A 13,238-nucleotide genomic window follows, 5' to 3' on the forward strand; every position below is an offset into this window, starting at 1 on the left:
TCTCCCTGTCCAGGCCCCCTGAAGGTACTGAGGAGGCCAGCACCTCAGGGGTGGGGTGGGGGAGGCCATGGGGGTCCCCTGACTTCACTGCGGCCACTACCTGGCACCTACTCAGTCCAGCTCCCCCCTTCCTCCATCCCCAGGCCTGTTGAGCCCCAAGAACCCTGGGTAGAAAAGAGACAAGCCTGTAGCACCCAGCACTATGGCCACCTAGCTGGGGTGGGAGGCGTGGGCCCCAGCACACAGACTGGGACATCCAGTGTCTTTCCTGCCCACACCAGGGCCTGGGCAGACGCCCAGTGAACACGGCATTGCCTGTCTCTAACCTGGATTACATGTTTTCAGAAGAGCAGCCCTACACACCGGCCCCGATGGCCAGGAGGCCTTTCCCGGCTGGTCTCCAGATCAAGTTGTTTCCCTGTGACTCCCGGGGGCAGTATCAGTTGGGAAGAGACTGTGAGACCCACTGGGCCACCCTGGGCCTCGGGGATCACAGCTGCCTTAGAGGAGCTACGAGCTGAAGGATGGAGCTAACAGAAAGCCCCCACTACCCCCCCCCCAGTCTTGCAAGGGAGCTGGTCTGCCTCACCCCCTTCCCAGGGAAGGGAGCAGAGACTCAAAGGAGGAGCTGACACCCAGAGCCCCCACTTAGGTCAGGGAGCAGGCCAGGAGGGAGCGCACCCTGTGGGCCTCCCACCAAAGAGGGGTGTCCTGCCCCACCACGGACCAGACCCCACGCCACCCTCTGTCCGGGTTGTATAGAACAGATGTAGCCTGGGCCAGTGTGCAGGGGCAGAGACCAAAAATCTGGGGAACGCTTTCCCAGAACCCAGAACTCAGAACCTGGGGTGTTGAGGGGACGTGGTGCAGCTCTGGAGGGAAGCCAAGGAGTCCCCCTCCGTCCTCCTGCCCCAGGTTCCAGGTGCCTGGAACTGGAGTCTGTATCTGAGCGTCTTGCCTGGCAGCTCCAAAGGGACTGGACACGTTGGCTGAACTGTCCCCTCCTGGAACCCTCGAGAAAAGAAGAACAGCAAGAGGAGGATGAAGGATGAAGGAAGATAGGAAGGGAGGGGCAGCTGCCTCCATGGCATCGAAGCCAACCAGATAAGCTCCCTCTGGCCCACTTTCCCCAAAGAGTCCAAGAAGCAGCTGAAAGCCACGTTTCTGCCAACTTTATTTTTAGAAGGGTATTCTGCACAAGCCTCCCCTTCCTTATTACAGACATAAATACACGCACCCAGACAGAAGAACCCACAGGAGGACCATATCGAGTAACAGGCATCTCTCCCCGGGCCGCACTGTCAGAGGCTTTGGGGGACATCTTGGGGGGCGGCTCTCACTCCAGACTTCTCTATTAAGCCGCCCACCCACTCCGCCTAGAGATGGTGCCATCCGCCGCCCACCCTATTTTACCCCGTCTCCCCAGGTCCCTTCGTTCTGCTTGTTCTGGCCCAGGGTGGGGTGGGGTGGGGGCCGTTAGACTGAACGTGGAAAGGAACCAGGATCTCCATGTGCCAGGCCCGACAGCTCACTGCCGGGGGTGGGGACAGGAAGGGGTCCTCAGGGGGCAGCCCACCCGTCAGACAGACCTTGTGTGTGCACCCACCATCTCAGCCAACCCAGCCCTCTCTCTCGCCGCTGAAGTCCACGCACAGGGTAATCAAGTACCAAGAATATTAAGAAGTGACAGGATGAAGCCGGGTGGCCGGAACCCATCCCCAGGGAGGGGGGGACCCCTGCCACCTGGGAGCTGTCACTTCCAGTGGGGAAGGGAACAGGCAGGACCTGTGTGTCCTCAGGGCTCCTTCTCTTAGTCCAATGGAAAGAGCGAGACACCAGGGCACCGCTCCACCATCCAGCAGGTTCCCCCGAGCCCTTCAGGGCTTGAACCCCGGGCATCCCAGCATGGTGAGGAGTGTGCTCTACTGCTGAGCCTCCTGCTAGCTCCCCCGTTTTTTGGTTTATTTTTCTCCTCCTCCTCCCTGTGCTGACCCCCCCCCCCATCCTATCATATGGAGCCACCTGTGCTGAACCACTTTGGGATGCTGCGTTTGTCCAGAACATGTCTGTGGTCAGCTCCTTAACTATCCTCACAGCTGGGGCCAGGCGCTGGCACTCCTCCTACACATAGTGCCATGCCCAAGGGCCTGGGTTCAAGCTCGTCCTCACCTGCAGAAGGGAAGCGTCATGAGTGGTGGAGCAGGGCCACAGGTGTCTCTCTCCCTCTCCCTATTTCTCTCTTATCTCTGCCAAATGAAGAGGAAGGAAGGAAGGAAGGAAGGAAGGAAGGAAGGAAGGAAGGAAGGAAGGAGGAAGAAGGAAGGAAGGAAGGAAGGAAGGAAGGAAGGAAGGAAGGAAGGAAGGAAGAAAAAGAAAGAGAAAGAAAGAAAGGAGTAGGCCGGGAGGTGGCACAATGGCTAAAGCGTTGGACTCTCCAGCATGAGGTCCCATATTCAATCCCGGCAGCACATGTGCCAGAGTGATGTCTGGTTCTTTCTCTCTCCCCTGTCTTTCTCATGAATGAATAAAATCTTTAAAAGAAAGGAAGAGCGGAGGGTAGATAGCATAATGGTTATGCAAACAGACTCTCATGCCTGAGACTCCAGCGTCCCAGGTTCACTTCCTCGAACCACCATAAGCCAGAACTGAACAGTGCTCTGGTTAGAGAGAAAGAGAGAGAGAGAGAGAGGGAAAATAATGGCCACTAGGACTGGTGAAGTTGTCCGGGCAACAAACCCCAGCCATAACCCACCCCAACCTTCTACTCCCCACTGTGTGTTAGTTGGGCACCCACCTCCCCAGCTGTCTGCAGACCTTGGGCTTGTCTGACTTTGAGAAAAACAAGACTCTTGTCTGTATGGGAGGGAGGGGGGAAGGAGGGGGGGAAGGATGATGGAGAGGTGTGTGCTGGTCTCGCAAGCAGGAATTCCCAAGCTGGATCCCCAGCAACACATACACCCAAGTGATCTCTGCTGTGTTTTCTCTCTCCCTACCTCTCTCTCCCTACCTCTCTCTCTCTCTCTCTCTATCTATCTATCTATCTATACATCTATCTCTATTTCTCTATCTCCCTCCCTCCCTCCTCACCGCTCTGCCCGCAGATGATGTCAGTCCTCTTGAACACCATTGTCTTCGAAGATTGTCGGAACCAGTGGTCCGTTTCCCGGCCCCTCCTGGGGCTCATTCTGCTTAACGAGAAGGTCAGTGTGACCCGGGAGGTCCCTGGGAGGGCGGACAGTGACAACCCAGGCCGGGCAGTGGCCATGAGGGACAGAACTGCAGAGCCCACCGAGCCGGAGAGCCAGGCGCAGCCACACAGTGCAGCTGGGGTGGGGCTTGAACCTGGATCGAACTCTCCGAGCCAGCTCTCTCTCTCTGGCCCTGGACCTGGGGACCTCACTGCCCCACAGGGTGGCAGCCACCCCTCGGGAACTCACCCAGAGCCAGCACCCTTTGCCAGGGTGCAGGGTCCAGCCCCAGGAGGAGAGTCCTACCCAACCCCCAGCCTCCCCCTCGGAAGCCAGCTGCCCGGCTGTTGGCACAAACAGTGCATTACCGCCCGGGAGAATGAATTGTCGATACAATAAGACAGTGCTGAGGAGAGAGACAGCGAGATTAGAAGCAGCCGCATACATTAACATTCAAACTGAAATCCCAGCCTTGGAAGGAAGCTAATAGAAGAAGAAAATATATCAAAAAGAGCAGGGCTGTCTCATCACTCACCTGGGCGAAGTATCCAATTTCAGCCACATCCACTGGCGCTGTCATTCATCTTCTCCTCGAGTTCCTGTGATTTAAATCCAGGCTCTATAAAAGAGGGCAGTTCTTTTAAAATGATTGAGAGGGAAGAAGGGCAAATTCAGTGTTTAGAAAAGGCTTATGACATCACAATATTATACTTTACTGATGGAGGCAATACCTCATGGCCCGGGATGAAAAACTAATAATTTCCTATTTGCTGTGAGTCACTGCATCGTTAGGGAAAAAAAAAAAAAAGGGAGAATAAGTCGTTTTGTGCATTCCCAATCGTGTTCGGGGAGGCACGCCAGGTTCGAGCACAGACGCCTCTGACAGATAGTAGTTAGGGCCTAGACTGACTCCATATTAATTACATGTGTTTCTGACGTGAGTGGCTTTAATGTCTGATGGAAATTAAAGACGGGGCGGTCTGGGCCTGGGAGGGGAGCCACACACGACTTGGCAAACCCTCGTCTGGGGCTGAAGTCAAGCCGATTCTGGGGGTGGGGTACTGCCGTGGGTGGGGTGGGGGGGGGGCGTGTGTTGGCACAGAGGCCCGGGACCCCAGCAGAGCAGGGCCGGGTGAGGCAGGTGCCTTTCTGGGTGCCAAGAAGCCCTCCCAGAATTCAGCAAGTCACAGGAGAACCCCCTCCCTCCTCTCTGACCAAGGGGGAAGGGTCCCCGACCATGCCTGGAACTCAGGGGTGCGGGGGCGGGGGGGGGGTCCCCAGAGTCAGAGAGGTCAGCTTCTCTGGCCTGTTCCTCCTGGACCGTGGGGTGTCGGGTGGGGAGGTGGTGGTGTCCTCCCAGCCTGTGATCAGCAGAGCCCTGACCCGCCCACGTCCCCCCCCTCAGTATTTCAGCGAGCTGCAGGTAGATCTAATCAGCAACCAGCCGCCCCCCAAGCAGGAAGTCCTTGCCCAGTGCTTCCAGAGCCTGATGGAAGGAGTGGGGCAGAGCCTCTCTGTCAAGAACAGAGACAGGTGAGTGGGCATCTTGGGTGGAGGGGGGGAGCATGGGCCTAGAGGAGGGGGTGCTCCAAGCTTGTGGGAAGTGTCACGGGGGCCCTGGACTCAGCTCAGCTCTGTCCCACAAGCACAGCCACCTCCCCCCCCCCCCATTGCTGCAAGCATGTGTGCTGGGCGCCTCCAGGAAGCCCTGGCCTGTGGGGAAACCACAGCTCTTTGCAGAGGGCTCAGGAATGCTCAGGTCCCTGCAGACAAGGAAAGGCCACTGGGCCTCTGCGTGGCGCACAGGCACTGAGGCAGGAGGCCCCAGCTTCAGCCTCCCCTCCCCTTGCTTTTTTTTTCCCCCCCACCAGGGCTAGAGTGTGCATGAGGAATTCACCACTCCTGCAGGCCCCTCTCTCTCTCTCTCTCTCTCTCTCTATATATATATATATATATATATATATATATATATATATATATTTATTTATTTATTTATTTCAGAGGAGATAGAACAAGAGACAGCAGCAGATCTGCTTCACCACTCATGAAGCTTCCCCCCTGCGGGTGGGGAGCGGGGCCTTGAACCCGGGTCCTCGTGGTAACACGTGAGCTCAACAGGGCACACCACCACCCAGCTCCCTCCCTTCCCTCTCCAGACCCTGGGCAGCACCTCCAGCCCACCTCCCAGCCAGCAGGGCGGGGGGGGGGGGGGGGTGCTGTGGTACTGGGTGCTGCTGCTTGAACAGCAGAAAGTGAAGCAGAGTCCCCGGCACGTGGCCACGCCAGCTGACACTTGCCACCTTTCCTGACCTCGGGGAAGGGCTGGCTTTGCACCTGCCTGAGAACTTACCAGCCCTGTTGAATTCACTGATGTATCCAGATCACAGCATTTTACTGAGAACCTACTACATGCGGGGCCTGGTGTAAACGGATCACTCAGAGTATAAGCAGCAGCAGACAGGGGCCAGGAGCGGTGCACCTGGCTGAGTACACACACGTCACCGTGCACAAGGATCCCTGTTCAAGCCCCTGGTCCTCACCTGCAGGGGGGAAGCTTCCTGAGTGGTGAAGCAGGGCTGTAGGTGCCTCTCTCTCTCTCTCACTCTCTATCTATCTATCTGTCTATCTCTATCTCCCCCCTCTCCCTTTCATTTCCTGTTTCTGTCTAATAAATAAATAAAAGTAGTCCATAAGAAGAGGGAGACAGTAAGATAGAAGGAAACAATGTCTTGTAATAAAGGCAGCACTAACCTCCCCCCCCATAGCCCTCCAAGGTGATCGCTCACGCTGAGCTTCAATACCAGAGGGTAACGTTCACCTGAGGTCCCCCAGCTAAGGAACAGTGAGGCCAGGTTTTGAAGCCAGGCTGTCTGCCACACAACCCCTCTTTTTTTTAACTTTTTAATATATTTATTTATTTTCCTTTCTCTTGTCCTTGTTTTTTTATTGTTGTTGTAGTTATTATTGTTGTTATTGATGTCATCGTCGTTGGATAGGACAGAGAGAAATGGAGAGCTGAGGGGAGACAGAGAGGGGGAGAGAAAGACAGTCACCCGCAGACCTGCTTCACCTCCTGTGAAGCAATTCCCCTGCAGGTGGGGAGCCGGGGGGCTCAAACCGGGCTCCTTACGCCGGTCCTTGCGCCACGTGCGCTTAACCTGCTGCGCTACCGCCCGCCTCCCACAGCCCCTCTTTTTGAAGCACGTAAGAAAGCAGGTCTCTCACCTGCCGAATGAGGAAACTAATTCTGGGAAGATTCCTGGTGGCAGACAGATCTGCCTGTGAGCCCAGCCCCTGTGGGGAATGCTGGTGGCAGAAAGTGGCACACCTGGTTGAGTGCACCTGTTCCCATGCCCAGGGACCCAGGGGCCCAGGTTCGAGCCCTGCTCCTCACCCGCAGGAGGGAAGCTTCGTAAGGGGTGGAGCCGTGCTGCAGGTGTCTCTCTTTCTCTCCCTACCTCCTCCCTCCCTCTCAATGTCTCTCCTTCTCTAGCCTAAATTAATAAAGGATAAGTAAACACTAAAAGAGCAAAAGAGCCAGGCCAGGTGTTGGCGCACCTGGTTGAGCTCCTATGTTGCCATGCACAAGGAAGGACCCAGGTTCAAGCCCCCAGTCCCTAGCTGTGGGGAGAGGGGCGGCTTCATGAGCAGTGAAGCAGGGCTGCAGGTGTCTCTCATTCCCTCCCCCTCCCTCTCTACTTCCCCCTTCCCTCTCAATTTCTCTCTGTCTCTACGCAATAAATAGGAAATAAGCCAAATAAAATTTTTTTAAAAGAACAAGACAGCAAGAGAGAGAAGCCCGGCTACATGATGGGCCATTTCCACAGCCCCGAGGCCCATACTGGCCACTCTACCCCAGGGTAGCTGCAGCCCAGTCCTGGCCAGTGTCCTGAACCCCTTCTCCCTGCCCCCACAGGTTCACGCAGAACCTCTCCATCTTCAGGAAGGATGTGGCAGAGGCCCTGCGCTGCGACAGTGGCACTGAGCCCGGCGGCCTGGACATGATGACCTAACCGGTGGGCGGCTGCGACCAGCTCAGCCTCCACCCAGAAACTCTCCAGGGTCTGGCCCCACCCCCACAGCCAGGGGATGCCGGCTCACCCCGAGAAGTGGGTGTGTGGAAGGGGTATCTACTTTTCAAAACAAACAGCAGCAACAAGAACTGTTGTTTTTGTTGTTGTTTGTTTGTTTGTTCTAAGTCTGGTCTCGAGCTCAGAATTTGTAGCTGTGCACAGACAGCTCTGACAAAACAAAACAAAGACACAGGAGTGTTTTCGGACTTTCTCCAGAGGAGCCTCCTCCCTGTGCTGGAAACGCAGTGCTGAACCAAAGACCACAATAAACCAGGTTTGCACCTCTGCACGCACCCCGCTCATGGTCCCCAGACGCCATCCATCCGGGCCCGAGGGACCAGGCACTTGGGGACACCTTTCTCAAGCAAGTGGTGTGGGGAGACAGGGAGCCCTGGCCACCAGCCCCCAACCCACCCCAGGAGGGCTCGAAGCTCTCTCTGCCTCAGCCTTGACCTGTCTGTAATAAAGTCAAGAGCCAGCAACACAGTTCAACGGCTGACAGCGTTGGTTTCTCAATGGCAGAATCTGAAGGGGTTCCACAGTGCCTGCCGACACCACAGAGGATCCTCCAGAAATGGGGCAACCCTCCCCCCTCCTAGGGCCGCCCCACCACCCTACCCATTCCTATCCGCCAAGAAGCAGGAGGTGCTGGGCCATCTAGTCTGTGTGGGAAGCAGTTCTACCTTCTGGGGTCACTGAGCAGACCTGGGTGCTCAGACTCACACCCCCAGAGGAGGTGGGGCTGCTAGTCCCCATCGCCCCCTCCTCCCCCAAGAGAAAACTCAATTGCTTTCGGTATTGCAACTTCACCCAGACCCTAGCCAGAGGGAGGCCCTGACAGGCTGTGATGGACAGGGACCAGGAGCCTCATGCGCGGTGGCCACCACCAGCTGCCATCTCTGGTGATCAGTCCTCCGCCCCCTCATTTCTGATAGGACATGAAGGGTCGGCCTGGGCGCCAACGTGGGAACCCCCACAGGCTGGTGGGGTAATCTCGTTTCCCTGGCCCTCTCGAAGGCAAGAGAGTTGATTTTGCACCCAGCATGTCACATAAAAGCAGGGACGCCCAGTTTGAGCTCTGGCAGCCCAGGAGGTGGGGGCCCAGGAGACAGTGGGTACAGTCTGGGGAAGTCTGAGTTGAGGATGTTTGACCCGCAAGGCTCCTTCCTCAGCCCGTCCACTCTGGCAGTGCTCCTTTGACAGAAATCCCAGGCCAGGGACCAGGGACCAGGGTCCGGGAGGGGGGGGTAGGCGGACCCGGTTGAACACACAGCCCCCACCTGTGGGGGGGCAGAGGGAGCTTCACAAGTGCTGAGGCAGTGCTGCAGGTCTCTCTCTCTGTCTCTGTCTCTCCCCACCCCCAGTTTCTCTGTTTCTTTATCTAACCAATAAATAATGTTTAACAACAACAACCAAAAAAAAAAAAAGTCCCAGGCCAAAAAAGCACTGAATCACTCAGATTCAAATGCTCACTGGCGTGGTGGCTTTGGCACGTGCACTGCCCAGGTTCCAGCCTGGGGTGCTGTGTGTTCTCCCTCTCCCTCTCCCTCCCTCCCTCCCTCCCTGTGTGTGTGCTTGTCTTTCACAGTCACTTGCTTCTTTGCTGCACTGCCCGAGGTCACCTCCTGGTAGCACAGCAACCAGAGAAAGCCCCCATCAGCCCCATCTGCTGCCCAGGCCCGCCAGCTGGTGGGTGCTGAGTGCTGGGTGCTCTATGTGGCAATCTGGCTGGAGGGCACCACCCATGCCCATGCAGGTGTGCACTGCAGCCTGAGGGCAGACAGGAGCCACCTGGCTCTGAACTGAGAGCTCACATGCCTCCCCCCTTTCCCTTCCTCCCTCCCTCTCCCTCTCCCTCTCCCCCCCCCTCTCTCTGTCTCACACACACACACACACACACAAGGGTGGAGGCAGGATGTGAACCCGTAACTGCCCACCTGGGGGGGGGGGCAGATACCTGGCCTCCTCCAAGGAAGATCTTGCAACACCAGTCACCCCTTTCCAGAACTCTTGCTACATGACAACGGATACCGGGCTCCCTCCCACAGACTGCACCCAGCCACAGGTCTGTCCCTCCCTCCTGCTGCGAAGTGGGGCTCGGTGCTTCACAGGGTGCTGGCAGGTGCAAGGCGGGCCCCTCTTCTGCAGGACTGCAAACATCTTAGCGTCTCACTTCTGAAGAACAGTATGAGGGGTGCAGGCAGAAAGCTGGGGGTCACCACTCTTCTGGGCCAGTCCCCAAGGCAGGTCCTACGGGGCAGGGGAGGTGTCATAGGACCTCTGTCTGAGCTGATTGCCATCACCCCCGCCAGGTTCTCCCCGGGTGCTGGACAGGTGGGGAGGTCCTGGCTCTGCTGGGGGGCAAGTCCTGGCGGGTGGGCTTCAGGGGGGAGGGGCAGAATGCCCAGCCACCCACTGGGAATTCTCTTGGGGGGGACACCCACCCAGGGAGGCTGCAGGGGGCCGCAGAGGGGACACCAGCACATCTCCCACAGGTGTCTCCAGGATGCTGGCCCTGCAGCAAGAAGCCTCCGCGTGCTCAGGCTTTGCACAGGCGGTGGGGGAGGGGGTGCTGAGGGAGATCCTGGTGTGAGCTGTGACCCAGGCCCAGACCCTGCCAATCAGGAGACCACTGGGTCTCTGGTCTGGAGGCAAAGCTGACGCTGAGCTCCCAGGCTCATGAGCTGAAGCCCCACAAGAGCTGAGCCCTGAAAGGAAGCACAGGTCTGCCTGAGGCGAGGGCTGGGGGGGGGGGGGGTCGCCAGAGAGAAATCACTGAGAAGGGCCCAGGAGCGAGGGAGACATTCTCTAGCACAGAGCCGGAGAAGGGAGCGGTGTCATCTGCAGGCACACAGGAAACCACAGGTGTGCTCTGCTCCTGCTGCGTGCTCCATGCTCCCCATCCAGCAGGGAGGCCTCCTCATCCCCCTCTCAGGACAGGAAAACTGAGGCAGAGACAGACCAAGGCCACCCAGCTGGAACCCTGCCCCCTTCCCACAGGGCCCCTTAAACTGGGTGCCTGCCAGCTGGGCTCTGGGGACAGCCACGGGGGGAGGGGCGGAGAGCAGAAGGGGGAGAGTGGGGGGGGTCCCTCTGGGACCCTCAGGTGGGGCCAGGCACTCACAGAGAAAGGCCCGTCCATCCAGTAGCTGGGCCCCCGGTGCAATGTCTCCAGCAGTTCTGCGGCCGACTCAGCCTCCTCCTGGAACTTTAGAAAATCCTTGTGGAGACTTTTTAATGTTTTATCGAAGTGGGAGCTTACGATGACAGCAAACCTTTCAAACAGCAGGCAGAGTAACCTGCCTCCTTGGTATATTAAAAAGTAATGCCCCCCCCTGTCGGTTTTTACGGTCCTGGAGTTTTGGATGGCTGATAAGAGCGTTTCCTTGACAGGCCTCTGTTTGAGGTTTACAGAAAGCGTAATAAAATATGTAAGTTACATTTCCACAAACAAAAGCTATAACATAAGTTATTTATAAGCAGGAGATACGGACGGTTATCGCGATAAATAAACCATAAGGAGTACCTGTACCTGCCGCATCTGTCTTAATGTGATTTGCCCAAGCAAAGTGCAGAGACCGAGTCGGATTCAGCACTAGAATCTGTGGGGAAGAGGAGACAGTTGCAGGACACAAAATGGGGGAAATGGTGGCTGGCGGGGCAGGGAGCAGAAAGGAGGAGGGATCCCCGTGGGGGACCGGGTGTAGCCTGCGGGCTGTGTGCGCTGACCATCCTGCCACCCTGCGCCCGGCCAAGGCTCACCCCTGTGCCCCCACCCGGGGAGAAGGCTCAGACTCTCTTCCCCACTCCTGGCTTCCTCCCTCCACTCTGCACCCCCACACCAGTCCCCTCCCCAGGTCAGGACCTGCACCCCAACAAGGCCCTCCCTGCTGTGTCATTTGTTCACTCATTCACCCACCCAGCAAGGATAAAGCAGTGAGAGGGGGCAAAGCCGCCACCTCCAGAGAGGAAGGGGATGGTTTCCAAAGGAGGGAGTGACTGGGGCTTCTGAGAGTGGACAGGGCCAGGGCCTGGGACCAGCTAAGCCGTGAAGAAGCTCAGGTGGGGGCCTCCCCCTCTTGCAGAGGACAGAGAAGGACTCCACACGGGCGCTCTGTGCTGTGTTCTCTCTCGTTCAAAATAAGTAGGGGAGGGATGGTGGTGCACCTGCTTGAGCACGTAAGTTACAGTGCACAAGGGGCCAAGGGCTTGAGCCCGAGTTACAATGCTCAAGGGCCCAAGTTCAAGCCCCCGGCCCCCACCTTCAGGGGGAAGGCTTTGTGAGTGGTGTAGCAGGGCTGCAGGCGTCTCTCTTTTAAAATTTTTAAAAATAGGTATTTATTCCCTTTTGTTGCCCTTGTTGTTTTATTGTTGTAGTTATTGTTGTCGTCACTGTTGGATAGGACAGAGAGAAATGGAGAGGGGAGGGGGAGAGAAAGACAGACACCTGCAGACCTGCTTCACTTCCTGTGAAGCAACTCCTGTGCAGGTGGGGAGCCAGGGGCTCAAACCAGGATCCTTACTCCGGTCCTTGTGCTTTGTGCCATGTGAGCTTAACCAGCTGCACTACTGCCCGACTCCTCTCTCTCCCTCTCTCTCTCTCCCTCTCTCTCTCTCTCTTCCCCTCCTTCCTCTCAATTTCTGGCTATCTCTATCCAAATAAAGATAATAAAAAAATTAACTTTAAAATAAATAGGAGGGCAGGCAGTGGCGCACATTTCAACAAGCACAAGGTCCTGGATTCGAGCCTCTGCTCCCCACCTGCAGGGGGAAAGTTTCATGAGCAGTGAAGTAGGTCTACAGGTGTCTCTCTGTCCCCCCCCATCTACTCCTCCTCTCTCAGTTTCTCTCTCTCCTATCCAATAAAAATAGAAAGGAAAAAGTGGCTGCTGGGAGTAGTGGGTTTGTAGTGCCAGCACTGAGCCCCAGCAATAACCCAAACAAGTTAATAAATGGCAGGGAGATAGCCTAATGGTTGTGCAAAGAGACACCCATGCTTGAGGCTCCAAAATCCCAGGTTCAATCCCCTTAAAATTTAATAATAGCGACTCAGGCGGTAGCATAGCAGGTTAAGCGCACGTGGCTCAAAGCGCAAGGACCGGAGGAAGGATCCCAGTTCGAGCCCCCGGCTCCCCACCTGCAGGGGAGTCGCTTCACAGGTGGTGAAGCAGGTCTGCAGGTGTCTGTCTTTCTCTCCCACTCTGTCTTCCCCTCCTCTCTCCATTTCTCTCTGTCCTATCCAACAATGATGACAACAATAGTAACTACAACAATAAAAAGAACAAGGGCAACCAAAGGGAATAAATAAATATTTTTTAATTTAATAATAATAACTACAATAATAATAAAAGCAGGGTGAGGAGCTAGGTCAGTGTGAAAGCACAGACAACCCAGGCTCAGTCCCCAGCACCATCATGTCACAGCAGAGTCTTTCTCTCACAGGAAAGAAAGAGAGGGGACTGGGCATGGGCTTATCTGATTGAGCACACACGTTACATCACCATGCACAAGGACCTGGGTTCAAGCCCCAGCCCCCACCTGCAGGGGCAAAGCTTCTCTCTCTCTCTCTCTCTCTCTCTCCCTTTTTTAAATTTATTTTTATATTTATTTATTCCCTTTTGTTTTCCTTGTTTTATTATGTAGTTATTATTGTTATTGCTGTCATTGTTGTTGGATAGGACAGAGAGAAATGGAGAGAGGAGGGGAAGACAGAGAGGGGGAGAGAAAGAGAGAGACATGCAGACCTGCTTCACCACCTGTGAAGAGACTCCCCTGCAGCTGGGGAGCCGGGGGCTCAAACTGGGATCCTTACACTGGCCCTTGCACTTTGCGCCACGAGCGCTTAACCTGCTGCACTACCACCCGACTCCCTTTTAATTTATTATTATCTTTATTTATTGGATAGAGACAGTCAGAAATCAAGAAGGAGGAGGATGATAGAGAAGGAGAGAGACAGAGAGACACGTGCAGCCCTGCT

General features: G+C 56.1%; 2 protein-coding genes across 8 annotated transcripts in view; one reads left to right on the forward strand and one right to left on the reverse strand.

The window, feature by feature from the left end:
* RANBP17 (RAN binding protein 17) overlaps nucleotides 1-7,554 on the forward strand; it is a 291,165-nt gene extending 283,611 nt beyond the window's left edge. For 6 of the 7 annotated variants that reach the window (XM_060197144.1, XM_060197145.1, XM_060197147.1 and 3 more), the window contains 3 exons: nucleotides 3,102-3,200; nucleotides 4,594-4,721; nucleotides 7,105-7,554. In XM_060197144.1, coding sequence (XP_060053127.1) covers nucleotides 3,102-3,200; nucleotides 4,594-4,721; nucleotides 7,105-7,201 — 324 coding nt within the window. In that variant the 3' untranslated portion in view covers nucleotides 7,202-7,554. Of the gene's footprint in view, nucleotides 1-3,101; nucleotides 3,201-4,593; nucleotides 4,722-7,104 lie in introns of those variants that run through there. The other variant, XM_060197149.1, reaches the window with a different exon arrangement.
* STK10 (serine/threonine kinase 10) overlaps nucleotides 1-13,238 on the reverse strand; it is a 538,544-nt gene that overhangs the window by 75,962 nt on the left and 449,344 nt on the right. The gene's annotated exons all lie outside the window — the stretch shown is intronic.

The sequence above is a fragment of the Erinaceus europaeus genome, chromosome 9 (genome assembly GCF_950295315.1).
Source record: "Erinaceus europaeus chromosome 9, mEriEur2.1, whole genome shotgun sequence".
In the NCBI taxonomy this organism is placed as follows: domain Eukaryota; kingdom Metazoa; phylum Chordata; class Mammalia; order Eulipotyphla; family Erinaceidae; genus Erinaceus; species Erinaceus europaeus.